We start from the raw sequence: 21960 nt of genomic DNA, 5'->3' as shown, positions 1-21960 counted from the left end.
TATAGTTACCTGGAGGCAAAAGAAGTGTTGAAATATGTTATTCACAGTCCTTTATTATATGTGTGTAAGATTAGAGAGGATAGTTTAATTATTAATTATTCTAATAAAGAATAGGAAAAAATAACATTAGAATATCCCAGAGCCTAGAGTGACACCATAGTCGCAGTTTTGTCTGATAGACAGTCCCAAAACCATAAATAGTCAAATCATAATGGTTGACAAAATATACAATATAGACCAAGCCATCAAATCCATAAACCTAAGAAGCAGGAATCAGTAAATGTATTTCTTAAAAACAACATAAACAAAATCAAAGATGATAAACTGATTTTTCAGCACAGTAAAGTTAATCCATGTAACAAATCACTATACAGTTGAAGCATAGGCTAAACACTGTCTCTTCATCACTATGTTAATATAATCTAAGAGGCGAGCAGGTGGCTCTCTCAATGCTCAGGTACCATCCCACCTGTGAACTCACCTGTGTGTCTGTCGCTCAGAGGAAGAGTCCTGGGAAAGATGTGTCTCTGTGTCTCCATGCTGTCGCCTCTTATAGTGGAACCAGGGGGATTTTGACAGTTGTTGCACCTCTTCACACAGTCACATACACACACATGCACTTGCAGACGTACATGGGCAGAAATTGGTTTACAGGAGGAGGAAGTGTCTTGCAGGTAAAGGAAATGCCAGCTGATGTCTCGTCACCTGAACGGAAAAACAAAGGAAAAGGAGATCAAAGAGTTCCTCCTCCCTGAAGTGCACTGCCGTTACCGTAGAAAGAAACACCTCCACTGTGACTGATGAGATGTGTAATTATCGAGTGCGTCATTCATTAGAGTGTCGTCATTACCCTGCAATCGTTAATTTATTCAGCAGAGTGTTCCTCGTACAAAGTCCTAAATCATTTGGCTTATGAGCCTGTGAAAGGTGTTGATCTCTTCTTTTTCTATGTTTTGCACCAATATCAGTTTTGTCTTGTGTTTGACTTCTAACGTCCGCTCCTGAGTGCGTAATAACTGTTCAGGTGCATTATTGGAAGCCCCATCTACACACTGTGAGACATGGGAGTTATAATTTTCCTCCAGGAGCACTCTATCTGGAAGTGACTTCACTTCTGTTCGACAAGTCCTTACCGGAAACTCCAACCAGACCTGCTCGTCTGCTTGTCAGGCCAGCATATTTTTTCATGACTGCTTACAAATTCACTCACAGTTTGAAGAATAACGAGCAGGAAAAGGAAACGGGAATAACCCGTGTTCAAGGAATCGTATTATGCTGCGCCAGCAGTAACAACATATATGTAAAAAGAGAAGTGCAAAATTTCCAGGTTTATTTCTACAAAGTACATGTCGGTGTGTCAGTTAAAAACAGCCGGCAGCACTTCCTATCTCAGGAAGGCCCGTGTCTAACCAGTAGAGGTCATCACAGAGCTTTTTAAACATACTTCTAATCGTTCACAGTCTCTGATTCTGTTGCTGCAGCATCTAGTAGTTTATCATATCTGTGCTCATGTCATACACAAACACACAAAGCTACATTTTTATTTGATGGATGTGGAGTCAATGATTTGCAACCTGTTTAACCATATAGTGATTTTACCTTCATGTTTCCTCAAAGGAATAATAAATAAACATCTGTGTGTCTTCTGTCTTATATGTTTTGTAATCATCTCCCAACTCCTTAGACTTAGTTTGTCACGGTTGAAGGGATCCTGACTGTTGAGTTTGGAACCATTGGATTAAGCTAATATGTTTTGTTGACATTGTCAGACATGAATTCAATATGGTTGTAATTTCTAGGGCTTTAGCCCCCATTTCCGACATTGGCCGATCAAAGATTATCATGATTATTATGATTGAGATAATTCTGAAGATGTTGATGATGATGGTTATCATCATTATTATTGTTGTTATTAGTTAAAGTTGCAGATAAGATATATATCATAGATATATGAATGTTGTGCCATAATGCATTAAACGTGATACCATAAAATGGTGTGCCTTTCGGCATTCAATAAATTTGGTTATCAAAATAAAATATTAAATATTCCTTGCTCTGGTTTTTGATGGCCCCTGGGAGACTGAGTCCTGGAGGAACATGCGGCTTCAGGCTTTTGACTGAACATGTGATACCGAAGTGTTATCTCATCAAAAACCAGGTCCCAACATCCCCCCTTCATTCTCAGGATCGCACCTGACGTGGGTTCCTGAGGGCGAACTTGAACATGTTTAGTCCAAAGCTGGAAAAGTCAATTTTCATTTCATGTGGATTGTAACATCTGGGCATTTGTGTATACTATCTAGTTTGGCTAAGCAAGATTCAAATTAGACAAATAATTCAGATTACAATGACAGTACAATATGAATAACCTGTGCTCTTCACTAGGTTAGGGAGAACACGGAAAGATTAGACATTGTAAATTGTAAGATAAGATGCAGAGAGAGTGGCACGTACAATGATAAGGTCATTTGGAATGTCCAAGAGTTTTGTTCACTCCTTGGATCCTACTCAATGTAGTACTCAGTCTGATCTGTTAGACTTAACAATTTTAATCTTCAGCAGGTTTTTCTGCGGAAGGTTGTCATAATTTTTCAAAGTCTCAAAATCCAAATGACTGTATCATTGTTTCTGGAATAATATGCTAATGTCCTAACATGTGTGGTATGGACTTCATTATCATGAAATGAAAAGTAGTCGATCCAAACATATTTACAAAGTTGGCAGTGGTATATAAGTTCAATCAGAATTTAGGTTTTGAAGTTTGCGGCTGTTGCTAACAAAACAGTTTTCCTATTAACTGCAAGAAACTTAATACTGACTGTCAGTACAGGGGTTAACTGTGTTGGTTATGGCTGTGAGGAGCGAGCTCTGGATCACCTGTGTCGTGGCTCAGGGCCGTAACACTCTGGGGAGCCAGAGTCCAGGAGGACTTCAGAGGCGCTGTCACTGTGTGCTCGGTCATAACCATATTTTAAACTGTACTCAGAGACGCTGTCGTCATCTTCTGAGTAGTGGTAAGTTGTCTGGGCCAGAATGTCAGAGTATGGCTTCCTACAGCTTCTACTGTGGGAATGCCTATCTCTGGGAAGTTGGTGGACATGGCGTATACGCTCAGTGTCCCTACGCTGCCTGTTTTCACCCCCCTTCGTTTTGTTTTGAGGGTGACGTATTGAGGCGGCGGATGAATTTGACACCTTGGTGTTTGTTTTGACGGGCTCGGTTGCACCTACTGTAGCCTTGAAAGTGACAACAGTTTCCCAAGCCACCTGTGACATCTTCCTGATCTGCTGCATTGAAGGTTTTCCTTGCTCATCAGTACAACATGTGTGCGTATACATGGATGTAAGTTACGTAAGAACATGGACTTGAAGGTGGGATTTTCTTCTAGGCCTGGTGCGTTCTTTCCCTGAAAATAAACATGCCTCAAACGTCGAAAATAATCCCTGGGATTTTCGCGACGTGAATGTTTAATTTGGGATGCTGTAACAATGGATGTGATCTCGTCAGCAGTGGAAGAGAATTCCTCGACTAGTGCTTGACGGAGCTCTGTGTAGTTACTTGTGACACTGGAAGAAAGTGACTGAATAAACTTGTGAACAGCTGTAGAGCTGGTTTTTAACACAAGTCTAACCTTCTCTCTTTCTGTTGCATTTGGCACAGCACTTAAGCTGAGATCTAGTTCTCTAAAGTAATTATCAATATTGTTATCACAGTTGTCTGGATCAAATTGTTCAATATCTTTAGCTAGAAACTCAAGCAAATCAAAGCGAGGACACTGTGAGGTCCGGGCACGTGCATCACCTGCTACAGGTCTCTCTGGTTGAGGGGGAGGTGCTAAAACATCTTGAAATGTTGAAGTCCCCCCTTTGGAGAGTTGTGCACGGAAAAATGTGTCATGCATCAGTGGATGAGAAGCATATGAGGCAAGATGTGTTCTTGAAGATAAACTACATATGTCATCAATGTCAGTGTCAGAATCAGAGAGATGGGAGGTTAGGAAGCTGTTACCTCTTCCTGTCAGTGGAGGATCAGGAGGTGACTTAATTCCCAAAGACTTCGGGTCGGATGGGATTCTGTCCCATCTTGGGAGTGAAGAGGGAGTTAACCGTACACTATTGGAGGAGTGTGAATCGGAATAACCAGAATCACATTGGTTCAAAAACTGATGTGAGGCCGGGCCTTCTAATCTAAGTTTTAACAATTCCTCCTTGTGTGAAATGAGATCTGACTCTGCTGAGTGCAGGTCTCCTAAATAGTGCAGGGGTTTCTTACTAGCAGTTTGAACCTCCTGGAGGAGAAGAGCATTTTGCGCTCTTAGGGCATTTACCTCCTGTTCCATGGCTGCTTTGCTCTGACAGGCAAGGTTGATTTGCCTGTGGAAATTTAGAATCATGCATCTCAACTATGGACCCTTTGATGCTGTTTGTGCATCACACCTGTCGTTAAGTAGTGAATCTATCTCTTTATTACACTCACTGAAGTTCAACTTGCTGATGAATTCAGGATAGCCAGGGGTCAGGCTCTGTGCTAGGGAAGAAACAAACTGTTCTACACCGGGGTTCTCCATTGTTGTGTCTGAAATTGAAGGATTAGATTTACAAGTTTATAAATCAAAAAGCAGTGTGGTTGGCTTTGGTGTTGCACTGGCAGACACCTTGTAGTGTGGATTTGATCGTACACTAGCCTAACCAAAACTATGGTGGGTAAAACAGTTCACCAAACTTTTAATCACACTAACTGATATGCAGGGCAGTAACAGTTAGGGGTTCTATAAATTCACAGGGCTGGAAGCACGCTGTGGCTCTTTCTCAGGTTCTCTTATCCAACTTCGGCTGAAATGCGTGGCAGTAACAGCCAGGTACAAGCTCTGTTACATAGGGCCGGTGGCACGCTATGTCTTAATTCAAAAGCACTTCACAGTTACAGGAAATTGCACAGCTTGACCAGTTAACATTGAATATGTGATATTCAAATTCTGAAAATTTCAACAAAGAATATTCAACTGGAATTATAAGCAACGATAGCAATCTTTTAGCGCAACACTATGAGGACTTAAAGTGGTAGTTATGAATAATGAATTATTAATAAACATTTAATTTATGAATAAATTAAATGTTACCACAATGCACTTGTTTGTAAATACGGTTGAATGTCTACTCCGGTGGCAGACTAGTGGAACTGAATTCAAACCTTTGGCTTGACTGAAAATTCAAAATTCCACTTATTTCTGGCGTTTGCCAAAAATGAAAACAAATTAATATTGCATAATTATGAATTTTTTTCAACTGTACTCTCCCTCACGCGGGGGGCACCATTTATGTTAGCCAAAAATGGAAGAGAAAAAAAAATTAATGTTGCATAATTATGAATTTTTGCCAACTGTACTCTGCCTCACAGGTGAAGAGTTATGCGTGTGTCTGTGTGTGTGCCAAATTAGAGAAGGTTGCTAGATGTATGCAAGGATGGACTGAAGAGCATAACTAGCATTAACTTTCTCAACAACTTGTAACCACAATATCACAACACAAATCAAACTTATAAACATCATACAGAATCGAATAAACAGTCTTGCTTAGCCTAGTATAATTATTAAGCCCAGTTGTGTTACCCGTCCGTGGAAAGGGGAAAAAGGAAGTTGCTGTGCAGTTTGAAGTTCTGTGAAGTCTTCTGGCTGGTTGTGGCTCTTGCCTTGGTGATTCTGTTGAGCTGTGTAGCTCAGTTGCTGGTTGAAGTTTTCCTGCAGGACATCGCATCGCTGCTAGGACGTTGGTAGAGCTTGGGTTATGAGGAGGAGGTGTCCTTGGTGAGATGAACTGGAAGCTGCACCTTTGTGCTCCTCTCGAAGAGTTGGATGGAAAGAGAAGATGTGAGCTGGAGAAGCCAGGCTTCTTCCCTCCGCGATGCAGGGAAAGAGGCTCGACAGCCTTCTCTCCATGGAGGGATTGTAGAAAGAGGACAGAAGTGTCAGAAGAGGGGGAGAACAGGCCTTATATTGGCCCGGTGACCTCACAGGTCATGGGGTCCAGAGTGACCAATGGGAGTTAAAACCTGTGTCCCTGGGGGGCTTTCACACCTCTGTGTGACGTTGATGCTCCCTGGGAGACTGAGTTCCTTGCTCTGGTTTTTGAGTCCTGGAGGAACATGCGGCTTCAGGCTTTTGACTGAACATGTGATACCGAAGTGTTGTCTCACAAAAACCAGGTCCCAACATCAGACATGAATTCAATATGGTTGTAATTTCTAGGGCTTTAGCCCCCATTTCCGACATTGGCCGATCAAAGATTATCATGATTATTATGATTGTGATAATTCTGAAGATGCTGATGATGATGGTTATCATCATTATTATTGTTGTTATTAGTTAAAGTTGCAGATAAGATATATATCATAGATATATGAATATACATTGATGTCGCAAATAACAGGTCTACGTGTTTATTAAAGAGACCTTGTGTTTTTGGTGTTGTTAACAAACAAAACTCAGATTTACATTAAGTATTTCTCTTTAAAAACCTTGAGGACTTACAAACACACTGAATTAATACGATTTTCTCATGAAACATTTTTAAGGGATGATGTTTTAGACATTATTTGTTATTATTACTGATTCTCTGCTGATGTGTTTACATCCACGTCAACTGTTGATCAGTGCAATAGCTTGATAGCAGCAACAGAAATGTGTATGTTGTCAAACACTCCGCACGGAACCTTCAAGCAAAACACTCTAAAACTGAATTGGTCTCACCTCAGTCTTTGATTCGTATTCCCTCCAGAATTATGGCGACTTTATTGGTGTCCATTGATGCAGCGATACCATTTGAGGGTGGGTGGTAAGAAAGTACTCACATTTCGTGGAAATGAATGAAAAAGTTTTATTTTCCATTATTTTTACAAAGCTTCTTTATACAGAAGAATAATATACAGATGACTAAGAATAAAAATAATAGAAAGACATTTTTACATGGAGTACCTTGAAAATCACAGGCACATTTGGGACAGTTTCAACTACATGGTAGTTACGTTTTTTAACGGGTTCTTCTGACATCCACCGCTGGTCTGTTGGTTCTTAATCGGGGCAGCTGCTCCAATCACATCTGCAAGCGAACATAATACCCTCCCTCCGTATGTGTTGTGTCTGTCGATGTACCTGCATTTTCAGGCTTTTACTCAATCTAGTTTTTTATAAACAAAAAAGGATGGATAAACTGTGACCTCTACAAGAACCTACAACCCTCAATGTCTGCATGTCCACTGTGCCCAGATGCTGAGGCCATTGTTCTGGATGTGACAACAATGAAACAATTAAAGTTTTACAGTTTTCTCATTCATCTGGTATCCATCGTTTAGTAACTCGTCTCCACGGGGTGTACAGGTGGATATACCTCAGGCTTCACTGAGCAGGATTTTCCTTGAATTCAATTTGTGCACTATGACTCTTTGTGTGAGCGTATGTGTGTGTGTGTGTGTGTGTGTGTGTGTGTGTGTGTGTGTGTGTGTGTGTGTGTGTGTGTGTGTGTGTGTGTGATTTATGTGTGTGTGATTTATGTGTGTACACGTGCATTCGTGTGGTTTATGGTTGTGGGTATGCCCCCAGGCCTAAATGACAATTGAGTAGAGGTGTCTGAAGCACATAATGACATCCAGAGGTATGGGGGGGCTCAGGTGATTTCCATCCAAACGCAGGTACCTGAGGCAACAGAACAGGTTCTTAACATGCCAATATAATGACTCGTGATTTTAAAAAACTTTAGTTAATTAGCTTCCTTATTACACGTTACGCATCTCTTCCTATTTAATCTGTTCTAATTTAGTGCCAATATGTGTTTTCCTGTGACGTACCTTAGTCTGGGCCCATGGCTGTGATCATTGAGGTCGCCCTGCAGTCCGTTAGGGCAGATCAAAGTGCCGTTGATGCCTGTGAAAACCCACACAGTCATTAATGTCAAGACTTCAAATGTTGTTTCTCTTCAAACAAGCAAAAAGGTAAAAATAAGGAGGAAAAGAGACTCATTTCAATCTTGGTAACTAGTTAGGCACTTACCAAAACAGACCATTATGCTTCAGATATAAAAATATAAAAAAGATTTAAATCAATCACCGTAAGCAAACTAATGCAGCCATGCACTAAAGTAGGAATACAAGAAATCAGATAAATTACAGACAAGCCAAGAAGACATGAATAACAGTCTGTTATTATGGAATCACCTCACATGGGTATTGACTTCTGAAGTGTTGTTTAAACCATGTTATTTAGTCTGTGAAGCTTCACAAAAAAAGATCAGGCTCAACGTCATAATAGAGGTGCCTGAAAAGACTCACATAGAAAAGATAGAGTTAAGAGTCAAAACCCTAAAAGGAAAATCTATAATCTGTTTCACAATGAGAAAGAAACATTATATTAACTTAAATACATCACAATTGCTCACAAGACTATGAATTGGCTCTTGGTTACAGCTTCAGGAGGAGTAGATCTAGTCATTGAACTTACTGTAAATAAATGAGTACTGGGAAAATACTGTAGGGTTAAAGATGCATAAATCATAAATAAACAGAATACAACAAAAACAGCCCTATCACACACATTTCATAACCTTACAACATCTTAGCAAACACTTTTCATCTACACAAAATATTTAAAAAATGGACTGATTTGGAACACATTTGCTAATTTAAAAGAAGCTAAAAGCTTTTTTAAGATGCAAAATTTGGTGCAACAATGTCTTTACATTACATGGAGATTTAAGATTTGGGCTAAATTAGATTGAACCACTTAAATACACTTGGTTATTGAGGTTTATGGGACACTAAGTCAAATGACTCAACTCAAATGAAACAATTCCAGATGTAAAAACATGTGTGAACAGATATTCAGTTTAGGAGGTCTGGTACACAGCAGAGCTATATGTACATTAAATACTGTGTGTGTAAGACTGTGCTCTATTAACATCTCTCACACTCTCCTGTTAGATTTATTTGACCTTTCATCGAGGGGAGTGAATCCAAACTATGACTGTTGGCAGGAAAAACAAATACATGAGCTGAAAGATGCTAAAACGCTCCACAGAGCTCAGGGGAAGAGTCAGGCAGTAATTCTCTGCAGGGTCGTTACTATGAGCTTTTTGCATTGCAAATCATCATTGGATCCATTGTTGACATAAAATTATTGACTTGTGAATCTTTAAATGTCTTTTAAAGTTCGGTGTTATCAGTGTTATCAACTTATCGTGACATGGATATATTTCTGCAAACTCCCACATATTCTGAGGATGCAGTCGGACTTACTCTCGATGCTGTTGTGGTTGAGATGCAGGTGCTCCAGGTGACTGTTGATGAGTGGAACAGAAGAGAGCTGGTTGTGGGCCAGCTGCAGGTCCAGCAGGGTGGAGATGTCGAACACAGACTTGGGAATTCCTTTATCACTGAGCTGGTTGTAGTTCAGCCGCACAAACGCCAGGTGAGTGAAGCCTTTGAAGTAATCTCTGAACGAAAGAACAGTAGAGTGAAAGAATTGTGAGATTTAAAGCAACACAATGTAAACGTTGCTCTCGGGTACTCTTAGGATCCCCCTACATTTTTATGATTGTCATCGATACAAGTTGTGGCTTGATCCTCCCAATGGACAGTGGTACACAAATGCATTCGTTAAGAAGCTGACGGAAAAGGAAATGATAACCTCAGAAGCCGAAGCACAATGTTGACTGACAAGGTAGATTATTGTTATCGGATTTCACACAAATAAGATGCATATTTTTAATTGTTGTGACATCGAAGATGAAACCTAACATAACAAAAACAATGAAAAACATCAGAGGGGAGATGCATACACTGTGAGCATTGCTACTTAATATAGACAAAATGCACTATATTTGCCGCACAAGAGTTTGGTAATGATCTTATTTTTTTACACAAAATATTGGGCCATTGCTTCATTGTAGAGCTGTATCCAGCGCTATTTATCCCAGTCAGACTGACCAGCGGCAGCACCAGGACAATTACCGCCCCTCTCGGTGGCCCGTTAAAACATCCATAAAAGTTTTACTATTGCCTGCTGGAAGGCAAGTTGTGTGTGATATTCCGCAAAGCATGTTGCAAGGGTTCCTCCCTGGTACACCGGAGCTATACATGCATTCCGGGTGCACTGTGGCAATGACAGAGTCGCCATTCTCTCAATTATAAGTTTGTGTACTATCAAAATTATTTAAAAACCATAACACATACTATAATATATGCAGTGTGTTTGTATGAGTTTTCATTAGCTTTGTGAAAATATTTGATCCGTATACTTGCCTTGGGATGTCATCAATACGGTTTCTGTCCAGGAAAAGCTGAATGAGGCCACTGGGTACGCCATTAGGCATCTTCTTCAGGATGTTGTGAGCCAGATTGAGCTGCATGAGGCTCTTCAGGTCCTTGAACGTGTTCTTTCCCAGGCCACTGTCACTCAGCTGAGGAGAAAAAAAACATACACTGTACAGTAAAATATCAGTTACACACTAATATTTCCTCCAGAGATGCAGGTGGTTATCGCTGCTTACAGCTGAACGACAAAGTGTAGTAATATGCCCCCGAGGTACATTGGAATGCAGAGGTTTACCTGGTTGTGGTACAAGTCGAGCAGAGTCAGGTTCCCCATTTTGCTGAAGGCACCAGTTGGTATCTTGGAAATGCGATTCTTACTGAGGCGGAGCTGCTCTAGACTGGCTGGGAGGCCTGAAGGGACTTCTTTTAGCTGGTTATGGTGCACATAGAGATAGAGCAGTGCCGGGATCTTCTCAAATACCTGCATGAGAGATAGATAAAGAATTTCTAGATGATGTTATGTTATTTTGAAATCCTAAATATGAATCGAGAAAACTCTCTTGACCTGTTTGTCTATGCGATGAATGCGATTGTTTGCCAAGTTGACCCAGCGGACCTCTGTGGCGTTGACGAATGACTCTGCCGTCACCTCCGAGATGTAGTTATTCTGCAAATACAAGTAGTGGGATCTGGATGGGATGAGAGGGATCACGCGGATGTTCCGGTTCTCACAGTTGAGAGAATTTGGGTAGCTTGGGGAGCATAAACACTCTCGGGGACAGTCAGGATAAATGGAGGGTGGGCCCAGGATAGGTGGGGGGAAGTCTGTGGGCTCCTGGGGCTCTGGCTCTGCCGGTACAGCAGGCTTGAGGACCGAAGGCTTCCTGCTGGTGGCTGGGCGCCTGGTGGGCTTCCTTTGCCGAGGTCTCTGGGTGAACACTGCCCCCATTAGGAGGAACAGAGCCAATGCAGAGAAGAGTCCCGCGCCGGCCTTCATCGTCCTACAACAGAGCACAAAACAGAGGTAGTTCATGTCAGAATGTATGAACTGCTCCATGGGTTAAGTCACGACACACAGCCTGTCATTTTGGATCTGCGGGTTAACCAATACTGTTTAACAACTCAAACACATTGGTCGTTTTTCGGTCTCTCGCTCTGTGTGGGAGCTCGTATACAGTACAGACTAATGTGTACATTTGATTAGGAGGCATTTAGAGGCTCAGTGCAGACCAAGACGAATGACTCTTTTCAGTTCACACTGACAACTTCAGTATACAGCTGTTTGTATTTTGATGGTTCCTATTCTGGGAAAGGGCCGGGAAATATTTTTTGGATTTGCTGCTAAAAATATTCCCCAACGCTGTTGGTTTTCGTTCAATTTGTGTTGAGCTAAAGACTTTTCAGGGCTGAACTGGCTGAAACTGTAGTATCAAGACAAACAAAAAGCAGGTGTGTTTGGCATTTGAACCATGAAAATATTGATTGCAGGTTTGTAAATCAATGTGTTGACCCATCTGCACTTTTATTTTAACATCAAATACTGCTGCCTGATGCTGCTCTTACAAAAGAATAGAGAAATTATTTCTATCAATGACCTTAGTGTATTGTTGGGCTGAAGTTACTTAAGATTTGTAGCCTAAGAAATTAGTCTGGTAAGTAATTTAAAGGACAAATGATACAATAGTAATACAACTAACGTGAGTGAAGAGATAATGATGAATAAATACAGTCTCAGATATTTGGTTTGTGGTTTGGTAATTTGAGCAAGATGTAGTGTTAGAGGGAAAGTCTTGGGTAGAGTGATTTGTTTAAGGCAGTGTAGGAGGGGCAGAGACTGATACAGGAAATTAGTACTTATGAGGCAGTGGAGGAAAAGTTTGGGGATAAAGGCTCTATTGTCAGCACTTGTCCAGAGGGAGAGCTGCGCAGGGGAAGACTGCAGGTCTGGAAGGTCCAAGCTCTTTGACTCAGGAGAGGCTGGAGCAAATCCCAACAAGACATGGATATTTATCTGAACACATTACCCTTTATTATAGGTTTGCAATCGTATATACACGGGCACATGTTATTTTTAACCAGGAATATGTTGTCATTCTGAGTTAGTGTTTCAGAGTTGTGGAAATAGGGAGTTTAGCAGTTTTTACTTTGCAGTAATGAGGACATTGGTGTTACAAAACTCATCCAAAACATCAAAAGAGTTCAAACTTTCCCCAGGAGAGAAGATAGGAGGTTATTATGCACACACAGACACACACAGACACACACAGACACACACAGACACACAGACACACACACACACACACACACACACACACACACACACACACACACACACACACACACACACACACACACACACACACACAGCTCCAGATGTTTGCCTTATTATATCAAGACTCTACCATATAAATACCAGATACATTCTTTTGATTTTCCTTTCAGCTCCTGTGCTGCTGCCATCTCTCAATCCCAGACTTTTTGTATCATCCAAAATGAATCAGTGTGTTTGTTTCTTTGTACCTCGTGAGCACAAACCAATTGTAAACAGGCACCACACAGCTGTCAAAATGCATAATGCTTGAGGCACAGTAGATGTCGTGTGGAGGAACAAAGGCTGTAGTAGTTTCCAATCACTTTGCTCCATGTAAAAACAGCGTCTGGCCAGTTTGATAAACATCGCACATGAATCATGGGGCAGGAATGAAGCTTCGAGCCAGAAACTGTCCCGCCTGGAAAAACATATCTGAATTTTTCTCTGACGGTGATCCCTGGCACTGCCCTTCCTTTTCCCTCTCAGCCACTTAGAACCTCCCAGCCCCTCGCTCAAAACCAGAACCAGCTCTCTCCTCCCAGCAGTCCAGCAGACAACTAAAGACTTACAGACAGAGACGGCCGCCTCACTGGTCGATTATTTGTGACCCCAATAAGTAAATCGACATATCAGTGGGAAAACTGCTCTTGATTCCTGAGATTTCTGAGATTCTTGGACTAAATCTCTGGAGGTCTGGTGTCACTTTGGCTCACACACCATGGCAAACTGACCAGCCTCTGTTGCTTTAGTCAGAGCACATAATCTTCATTAGCATTAGTTTTGTCCAGTTGTTATGAAACCATTATAACTATATTTTAACATCTTTAGTTCCAATACTCAGTTTCCATGAGACCTGGACCGTCTCCTGATGCAGCTACTCAATGGACCCTATGGTGGAATTGTTTTTTCAGCTGCTGTGTCCAAGTTCAACAATTCATTTTGAACCTCGTCTGCGGATTAATTTAGATTAGACTTTAGATGATCTTAAATGGAAATGTCACATATTTTTGACCATAGTTCAAAATTGCCTTGAGATTTAAATTACATTTAATTTCTTGTCATTACAATTATTTTCATTGCAGCTTCTTTACATCAAAGACCAAAAATATCAGAGTTACAGATTTGTGTTGAATGACTGCTAGTTTTTTTTACAAGCCCTTTTAAAGTGCTGTCAAATATGTTATTATTATCACTGATGTATTCTGTCCATATCGCAACTGTTCTTTATGTTCCTTTCTATCAGGAGATGAATATTATTCCTCTTGAGAAGTAGCCAGAGAAACAAAGCTCTTTGTCGATAAGCTCCTTCCAGTTTCTTCCAATTCTTGCAGAATTGCCTGAGTCATTCCTTAAACCAAAGATAATTACCAGTGTTTCATAAAAGACTTAATAAGAGTAACGTCATGCACCACGGAGCTTAGACGTGTGACTCAATTGTTCTGTCAACAATTACAGTTTGTTCTACATAAACAACAGTGATGCAGTGTATTTTATGTGTCAGTTCTGCAATGCACCAGTGATAGATGTACAGTATGTCTCCTCCTATTGGAAACATCCTCACCAGAAGATACTTCTGGTGCCAAAACATTTCCTCATGTGGGTGTGGCAGTGGTGCAGGCCGTGCAGCTGTAGACTGGCTCTACATCTGGGTGTGCAGTGAGAGGGTTATAAGGTGCTCTGACAAAAATGGTGAATTAACAGAAATATAATGATTATAATCCAAACGAACTTGAGAGTGTTGGAAAAGAAAACACAGAGCTCTGCACCGTCAGGCTCCTGCGGGCGTCTGGTCTCCTGCCTGACTGTAAACTGTCATCACTGCTTCTTTGTCCTCATCATCAGCCAGTTTAAACTAGACTCATGCACACTGCACTGAGGGATATTTTTTCAATATTCAACCCACTGAAAATACAGTAAATCAGTGTGTACCTGTGGTTTGTAAAAAAAGCATGTATTCCTGGGTACTCCTTTTCATTCTTTTTTTTTTTGGTCAACACCCATCCAGGTAAGATGATCCATCGTGATTTGTAACCACAAAATGGTTTAAATAACAACTTCACAGCGGATTAAGTCAAATTGAATTTGGCAAAAAGAAATAAATCACTTTAATAAATGTCTGTAAAACCCTGAAGATTCATCTGATGATGAGCTGCAAAAATTAAGATCCTTCTGCAGAAGCCAAAGTCAGCAACATTTTTTATAACCAGAATCGTCTGTCTCTTCATATTTCAATCTCCCTGCAGCAGCAGCAGCAGCAGCAGCAGCAGCAGCTCTCCTCACTCACTGATGGGAAACGTGCAGTGGAGAAAAATTTAAGAATCCTAGTGTGCAGCAGCTCCTCTGAGGACAGAGTACCACTTTGTATGGTGCCAGGATTCTACCTTAGTCCAAAAACACCCACACACACACATTGCTCTTTCTGCTTCTTTTTGTTTCCCACACAAACACACTCTAGATTCTCATTTTATTGTCTGTTTTTCATCAAAAACAACTAATAAAGTTTCTTACCTGCCTCTGGTACCTGCCCTGCTTCGTAAAGTCACAAGTTTTGTGTCTTTTCGTCTCTCTGCCTCTCTCACTCTTGTCCTACTCCTCTCTCTCTCTCCCTCCCTCTCTCCCTCTTCCTCTGTTTCTCTCCGTTACTAACCCTACCCTCCCTCTCTCTCTCATTTGGTGGACAAGGCAGCCTGTTGGGTTTGTTGCCTCTGAAGGTCACAGTGTTTCTTTCTCCCCCTCTGCTCGGCTCAGGGCCAGAAAGACTTAATCTTAACTCCTTCTGGAAGCCCGCAGACTCTTTCATGTGTCCACTCTGTGTCACGGTTTGTTATTCTGTGCTCTCACAGCAGAGCACGAGCATGTGAGGGTTTGCCTCCAAAAGAGAAAAAAAATAAGGGTGCATGCAGGTTTGTTTGCATATTTGTATGTATGCACAAACATGTCAGGATCCTGTGAGAAATACTGGGAACACTGGACCTCTTTTGAGGAAACCACAGCTGTAATTGCATCTCTCATTTGTCTCCCACCCACTGGCTGTTGTTTAGATGACTGCACACAGATCCAGTCATGTGTTTTTCATTAGCATCATTTCTCTGACGACTCCATGGCATCTTTCCTGTATCAGTGAAATGTCCAGGAGGTTTTTTTCTCCAGCATCAGTAAACTGATTACTGAGGTCCAGCTGAGGGATGGGGGTGGGTGAAGGATCCTTCAGGAAGTGGGGCTGTGTAGGACTCTGATTAACACAGTGTAAATGTGTGTTTGCGTGTGTGCGTGTGTGTGTGTGTGTCACTGGGGTTTAGGTGATGGACATGTGTTTGCTGGCCTGCATTCCTGCAGAGTGAGCAGCAGCAGAAAGATAATGAGGTGAACACATGTTGGGAAAAGTCTCAAACACACGTGTACGTATGTGGGGCTCATGTTCTTTCTCTTTCCACTTTTCTACTGCCTCCTATTCACTGCTTGGTTTGGAAAACTGAGCTCAGCTGCGTCAAATAACTGGTCTTAACTAAAACAAGAAAAGATACTTCAACAAAGAGGACAGAGAGAGAAAGACAAAAACATGAATATGTAACCGATACGTGTTGCTGTTTCTCCCTCATCTTCTATGCTACCATTTAGGGGAGGCTGCAACGACACTGTTCAATGACTCAGATCCTGCAGCAACCTAACTTCTCTGTAAAAAGTTTTTTTTACACAGGATGACATCATTGGAAAAAAACTGCTCATTAACATCGATGTTGCACATGTCATGTCCAGAATGTAATGTCAACAGAAAAAAATCAGACCAAGACATTTAAAACCTTTTGAATTACATTAACTGCAACTTAAAGCAATTCTCTGAATGAGGTGGTCTGCCACAAATGGCTGTGACAGGCTCAGTCTGTGGCTGCAGTGCTGTTTCTCCAGAGGTGGCCGACAAATAAAGTGTAACACCTAAAGAACAGGGGAGGCCTGTCAGCAGCGCAGTGCGGGTCTGTGTCACATAATTATTAGTTTTATTATTATTAGTTTTATTATTTTGATCGATCTCTTGTGGAATTGGTGCAGTGCCTGTTCAAATTGTATCATAAAAATACCAATTATACTGCATTAATATGTAACAGTGTCCAATATGCCTCTATAATATTTATTGTTAAAATAACACATGTATATGCCTCCATAGACAATATGTGGAACATTGTACCCCTACGTCCACTCGTTATAAGGGTGTGACTCCCGCTTCACCCCTCTCCTTCTCATTCATTCACTCCAGTGGAGAGGTACGGGACATTTGGGCAAATACATTTCTGTATGTTAGCCTCGCTGTTATTGTGTTTGAAGTTTATTGGTTTAAATTCATTGAAAAACATGCGGACTTAAATGTTTTGTTTAATTTGTGTAGGCGTTCCATATATGTACAACATTGACTGGAGGAATACACAGAAATCCAAAAGTGCACAATGCTGATGTAATGTAATGTAATGCTTCTTTTGAGACACAATTAAAAAACGTACCTGTTTAGATTGACCTTTCCTGTCGGTAATTTTTTTCTATTTATTGTTATTATTATTATTCTTTTATTATTACTAATACTAATATAGAGCTTTTATGACATTTGTAGGACTTTTTAATGCTAATTTACTAAACCACTCAGTCCAACACATGGTGAAAACATCATAATATGCCAGGTCAGGGAAATTTGGCAACGAGTTGAACTTGACATCAGAGCTGATAGTCAGGACACTCATGCAACCAAAATGTCAAACAACATAGTCACCAATAAATGAAACACAGCAGTATAAGGAATTGATTTGAGTCGATTGTCATGGTTTGAATATCGGCTGATGAAATAGTCTCCAAGGCCTCATATGACTTGGGGCCTCTCAGTTGGGACACAGCTTGTCACAGGCCATCGCTCATGGCTCTACTTAGATACTCAGTCATCCCAGGAACAACAGAATTAGACATATTATATTTTTCCTTTTTATTCATCAGAGCTTCAGTAACTAAGCTTTGAGTATAAAACAGTGTGGTTTGGATTCACACTGAGTCACATGTTCTGTGGAATGTAACTGCTCAGCCTGCTGCTGATCCACAGGGTCTGGACAGAGATGTGTGAATGTCAGTGCTCTGGATTTCAGGGCTGAATTCAACCTGTTGATTCAAGAAGAGATATTTATACGGCAGAAAACCTGCGTTATACACTTGATGTGTATAATAAGCTGAGGACTTTCCAAGAACGGCATGTTCTGTCATCTGCACAGTGATATGGTTGATTGAGCTGTTTAGTTTGAAGGAGATGTGCATGAGCTTCAGCTAGAAGTGTTCCCAGAGGAAGCACAGCTACAGGATTTACTAATAATCTCCTCAACATTTACAACTTTCTAATCTGTTTCACCGCAGCAACAAGATGACACAGCCTCCTGCAGCGTGTATACATACATGTGTTCTGCAGGCTGCGCCCACTTCCTCCTCGCCAAAGTCGACTCCGAATCCTGCAGCTTTGGCGAACCCTCCTTGGAAAACACTAGCAGTCTTTCATTAAACCAAATTTCTACAGAATTCTTATTGTCCCTACCCTGTTCATTTTCAAACTTTTCTATAAATTATTTACAATTATTTTCTCATAAATCACTTTTTGATTTAAAAAAATGTGTTATAGCTGTATTAAACATATACAACAACTTTGTTATTCCTTCAAACATTGCAGGATGTTTATGGGAACATGACAGACACTTGTACAAACGTTCAGCCAATGAAGGGAAAACAAACAGATTCTGCTTGTTTAATCTGCCAAAGATGAACTGTGCAGACTTTGTGTTCAGTTGCTGTGTTGTTGATGTTGGCTACACCTCCAGATCCTCACCAAGAATGTGCATGCCACCACAACAGGTAGCTGGAAGGACTTTTGTTTGTCTGTGAAGTCAAATGTGAAAGATCTCTGTCATTATACGCTGGCAAAACGAGTTTCTGTCCATCATTATAATTACTATTCACCTTTTCATACTTTACCATATCAATGTAATTAAATACTGTCAGCATGTATTATGGATGCCAAAGGCGGCTGATGAGTCTGAGACGCATCTCAGCAAGAAATTGTACAAACATGCTATTAGTTGAAAAGTTCTTTCAGAGGTGAGTATATTGTTAAGCTGCAGACAGAAGCCACCTGGACATTTTCAAATCATCTATGATGAAACTGATTCAAACACCTTCCAGCTCAGACAGGATTCAGCTCATGCACTGCTGACTCACAAAAATGTGACGCGTTATTTGTTTTGTGTGTTTCTTTTCATCTGCATCACTTTCACTGGGATTGAGTTTACTGTTGACTCACAGTAGTTGACTGTTGCCACGCCTGTGAAATTTTCTTTCACTAAACATGTAATTTACTGTGATAACGGCGGCATTTTTACCTTTCAAAGATCCCAGTAATTTTTCAAACAATGGGTTCTTGGTTTCAGCTGCTGACAGAAGGAGGCAAGCTGACATTTTTATGTTTCTGTCTGATATTCAAATTCACTAGATCTGGATTTTTGCTTGTATCAGTACCAAAATGTACACGTTGTCAGTGCCCTAAACATGTCATTTTCATCAAGATCCATGAATTGTTCCCTGAGAAATCTCCCCAAATTTCATAAAAATAAACATTTTATTTCATAGAAATCAGTTGACTACCTTTGGCATTATACTACAAACTAACAAACAAAAACATAACCTCCTTGGTGGAGGTACCTTGTTAAAATGGGTCTTACATACCTACAATATACAACACTGTGTAGGTAGTGAGCAGAAAGAAAGTTCATAGCTCACATTAAGTATCTCTGTAACCACAGGTTCATGCACAACCCCTCAACATGAAATCCAAAGCCGGATCTGCTACGTCTCGTTGCAGTTGTTAATATGTGGCGATTGGACAATCACTGCTCAGGGGAGGGATTTATCAAACACTCAATTGACTGAGTTTAAAAAGAACTCAGTAAAGCCCTAGGGCCTTGACCTGGACTCACATCATCCTTCTGTTTCAACAGATGCTTAGATATAGGTAATATGCTGCATATTGTTTTACTGCATATAGTAATTTGGAGACTAAAAATGGATTATTTCCCAACATGTGGCTTGAGACTGTATGTCATACTGCTGGGGTACAGAAGAGTGTGTATGTCAGCTGCATGTGTTTCACATATGAGCCTCTGCGCTGGTACTCAGTTAAATATGGAATGTGTGATATAGGCTCCATAAGTGGCCGAACTCTCCTCTCACACGCAACGCGCATAGATCACAATATTCAGCCTGGACCCTATACTCCACATCTCCCGTCTGTAACCACTCTAACAGACAACTACCCCCCCTCCGTCCCACCCCTGCCTCTCTTCATATTTTGTGAGCAAGCTAATGCAAGTGTCACAGGGAAAGGAAAAACCACAGCTACTCACTGTGCTCGGAGCTGTGTTGCATTATCAACACAATGTCGTGTACAGTGCAGAGCCTCTGGGAAAATTTCAGGAAATTGTGTCATAATCAGACCGTTTCAATGTTATGACAGGAGGTTTACTAACAGACAAAATCCTCGGTATCTCTGTTATTTTAGTTATCACGCTTGTTGAAAAAAATATTGATGTGAGAACAAAGACTAGATTTGGCAATTTGAATGAAAATGTGTTCAGTGTCTATAATCTTGGCCGAAGCTACATTTCTCGACAATGGAAGAATTTGCGAAGATTATGTTCCCTGCCATATTTCTGAGGTGGATTTCTGTGAGTTTATGTTCTTGACCTTTTGTGAAATCAGGTTCAAAAATTAATTACTGCCATAAGTAAAATAAAAAGACAAAAACAACTCGATGTATTAGTTTTAACCCCACTGCATATTGATGACCAGAAGTAACTCTCCTCAGACTGTACAGGAAATGCAAGCCAGCTGAATCGGCATCTGTGTTTCTGTGTGTTTCTGTGTGTGTGTGTGTAATAAGAGGGCTTGAGGTCTGAGTCTTGCTTGTAAACAGGCCTGTAAATGAAACTAACGGCTTCCTCAGTCATGTAGCCAAAACCAGACTTACCATACCAGTCTGCGATGTATTTAAATTTGTCCTGCCAGCAACAGACTCTTCACACAGCTGGGAGGTCCAAACCTCCGTGTGTATTATTTCCCAGTTGGTTCGTCATCCTGTCCATTGGTTTTGTTTTATGGCCTGCCAGTCAGACCTGAATCAATCGTGATCTCAGCAAATACCAATGCTTCAGAGTCGCTAACCTTAAACCTCATACTTTATCCATAATCCTAATACGCTTAATTTCACTTTTACTTAGTATAACTTGTAAAAGGTTCAGTGTGTAAGATTTAGGTGAAAGGGATCTATATACATAAATTAAATATAGAATAATCCTAGTGATGTTTTTCGCTAGTGTGTTTCATCTAAATTGTATGAATTATTGTTGCCCTAGAATGGGCCCTTTATATTGAAATACTTTATATTTACTTTAGGAGCAGGTCCTCTCTAACTATATTTATCTATTATCTCAGACAACACTTTTCAAATCAAGAAAACAAACCTCAATGGGGGCGACTCGTAAACTTTGTTACATGTTGCCAGAAAATTTAAGTAAACGTTAGCTCGACAAAGTTTTCTCAAACCATAGACTAAAGATGGACGACTACCAAACTAAAAAGTCAAAGTACACGTCAATCGTCGTCCATCTTGATATACGGTCTATATACAGTCTATGGTTCAAACACCAGCTGTGAGACAAAAATTTATCCTCCCACCACTTGTGGGCAGCGTAGCAAGCTGAGAACACAACACTTACACATCATCACATAAAACGCAATAAGACAAATGGGTGACGTTGATACAGCAAACCTAAGCAGCCTGAGCAGGTATAGAGCAAAATCAGCATTAACATGGAGTCTTGTTCCTGGCAAAACAAGAACTAACTCTTGAACTAACGAATTAACTCTGTTTAACTCTAATTTGGTCTCTACCCCTCAGGTGAGGATCTGGAACTTTAGCTGCCAAATGCTCTAGAATTTTAACCAGCTGTTTGGTGCTGAGTTAGTTTACAGAGGGTTTATCAGAGCGTTTTTACTGGAAACAAGGTTGATGATGGAGATAAGAGTGAACTAAAACAATGAAGTTCCTTATAAAACCAAAACAACAAGCTGAATGACGTTAGAAAAGTAAATAGAGCTAAGGCGAACTCCAAAGTTTGATGATGTTCCACTGCGTTCATCTCTACAAATAACCTTTCATATTATATTTAATTGTTAATGTGAAGAATATTGATGGTGTAGCTTTAATAAAACCTTTCAAAATAAGTCTCTGCTAGCCCAGGTCACAGACTATTAGATTTCTACCCTCATAACAAATTTTA

At 40.6% G+C, this 21960-nt stretch overlaps 1 protein-coding gene across 2 annotated transcripts; it reads right to left on the bottom strand.

Annotated features, from left to right (window-relative positions):
• Window positions 1–6858: 6858 nt before the first annotated feature.
• On the bottom strand, window positions 6859–15276 carry LOC118105065 (proline/arginine-rich end leucine-rich repeat protein). 2 transcript variants are annotated; one of them, XM_035152453.2, is made up of 7 exons: window positions 15119–15276; window positions 10865–11300; window positions 10595–10780; window positions 10288–10445; window positions 9283–9479; window positions 7840–7915; window positions 6859–7687 (listed from the first exon to the last, which is right to left on the bottom strand). In XM_035152453.2, exons 2-7 carry the CDS (start codon window positions 11294–11296, stop codon window positions 7597–7599), a joined length of 1140 nt encoding a protein of 379 aa, XP_035008344.1. In that variant the 5' UTR covers window positions 11297–11300; window positions 15119–15276; the 3' UTR covers window positions 6859–7596. The 2 variants fall into 2 exon arrangements, with proteins under 2 accessions (XP_035008344.1, XP_035008345.1); XM_035152454.2 differs by having other exon boundaries at window positions 15123–15273.
• Between the last annotated feature and the right edge of the window lie 6684 nt (window positions 15277–21960).

This window comes from Hippoglossus stenolepis, chromosome 3, assembly GCF_022539355.2.
Source record: "Hippoglossus stenolepis isolate QCI-W04-F060 chromosome 3, HSTE1.2, whole genome shotgun sequence".
In the NCBI taxonomy this organism is placed as follows: domain Eukaryota; kingdom Metazoa; phylum Chordata; class Actinopteri; order Pleuronectiformes; family Pleuronectidae; genus Hippoglossus; species Hippoglossus stenolepis.
Note: the sequence above shows the minus strand (reverse complement) of the source record. Positions and strands in the feature narration are given on the sequence as shown.

Excerpts from the sequence above, each read along its gene's own strand:
- LOC118105065 (XM_035152453.2), bottom strand. The coding sequence starts at position 11,296 with ATGAAGGCCGGCGCGGGACTCTTCTCTGCATTGGCTCTGTTCCTCCTA. Across the intron at positions 10,781-10,864 it reads TTCATCGCATAGACAAACAG|GTATTTGAGAAGATCCCGGC; the intron begins GTCAAGAGAGTT and ends TCTCTCATGCAG. Across the intron at positions 10,446-10,594 it reads TCGACTTGTACCACAACCAG|CTGAGTGACAGTGGCCTGGG; the intron begins GTAAACCTCTGC and ends TTTTCTCCTCAG.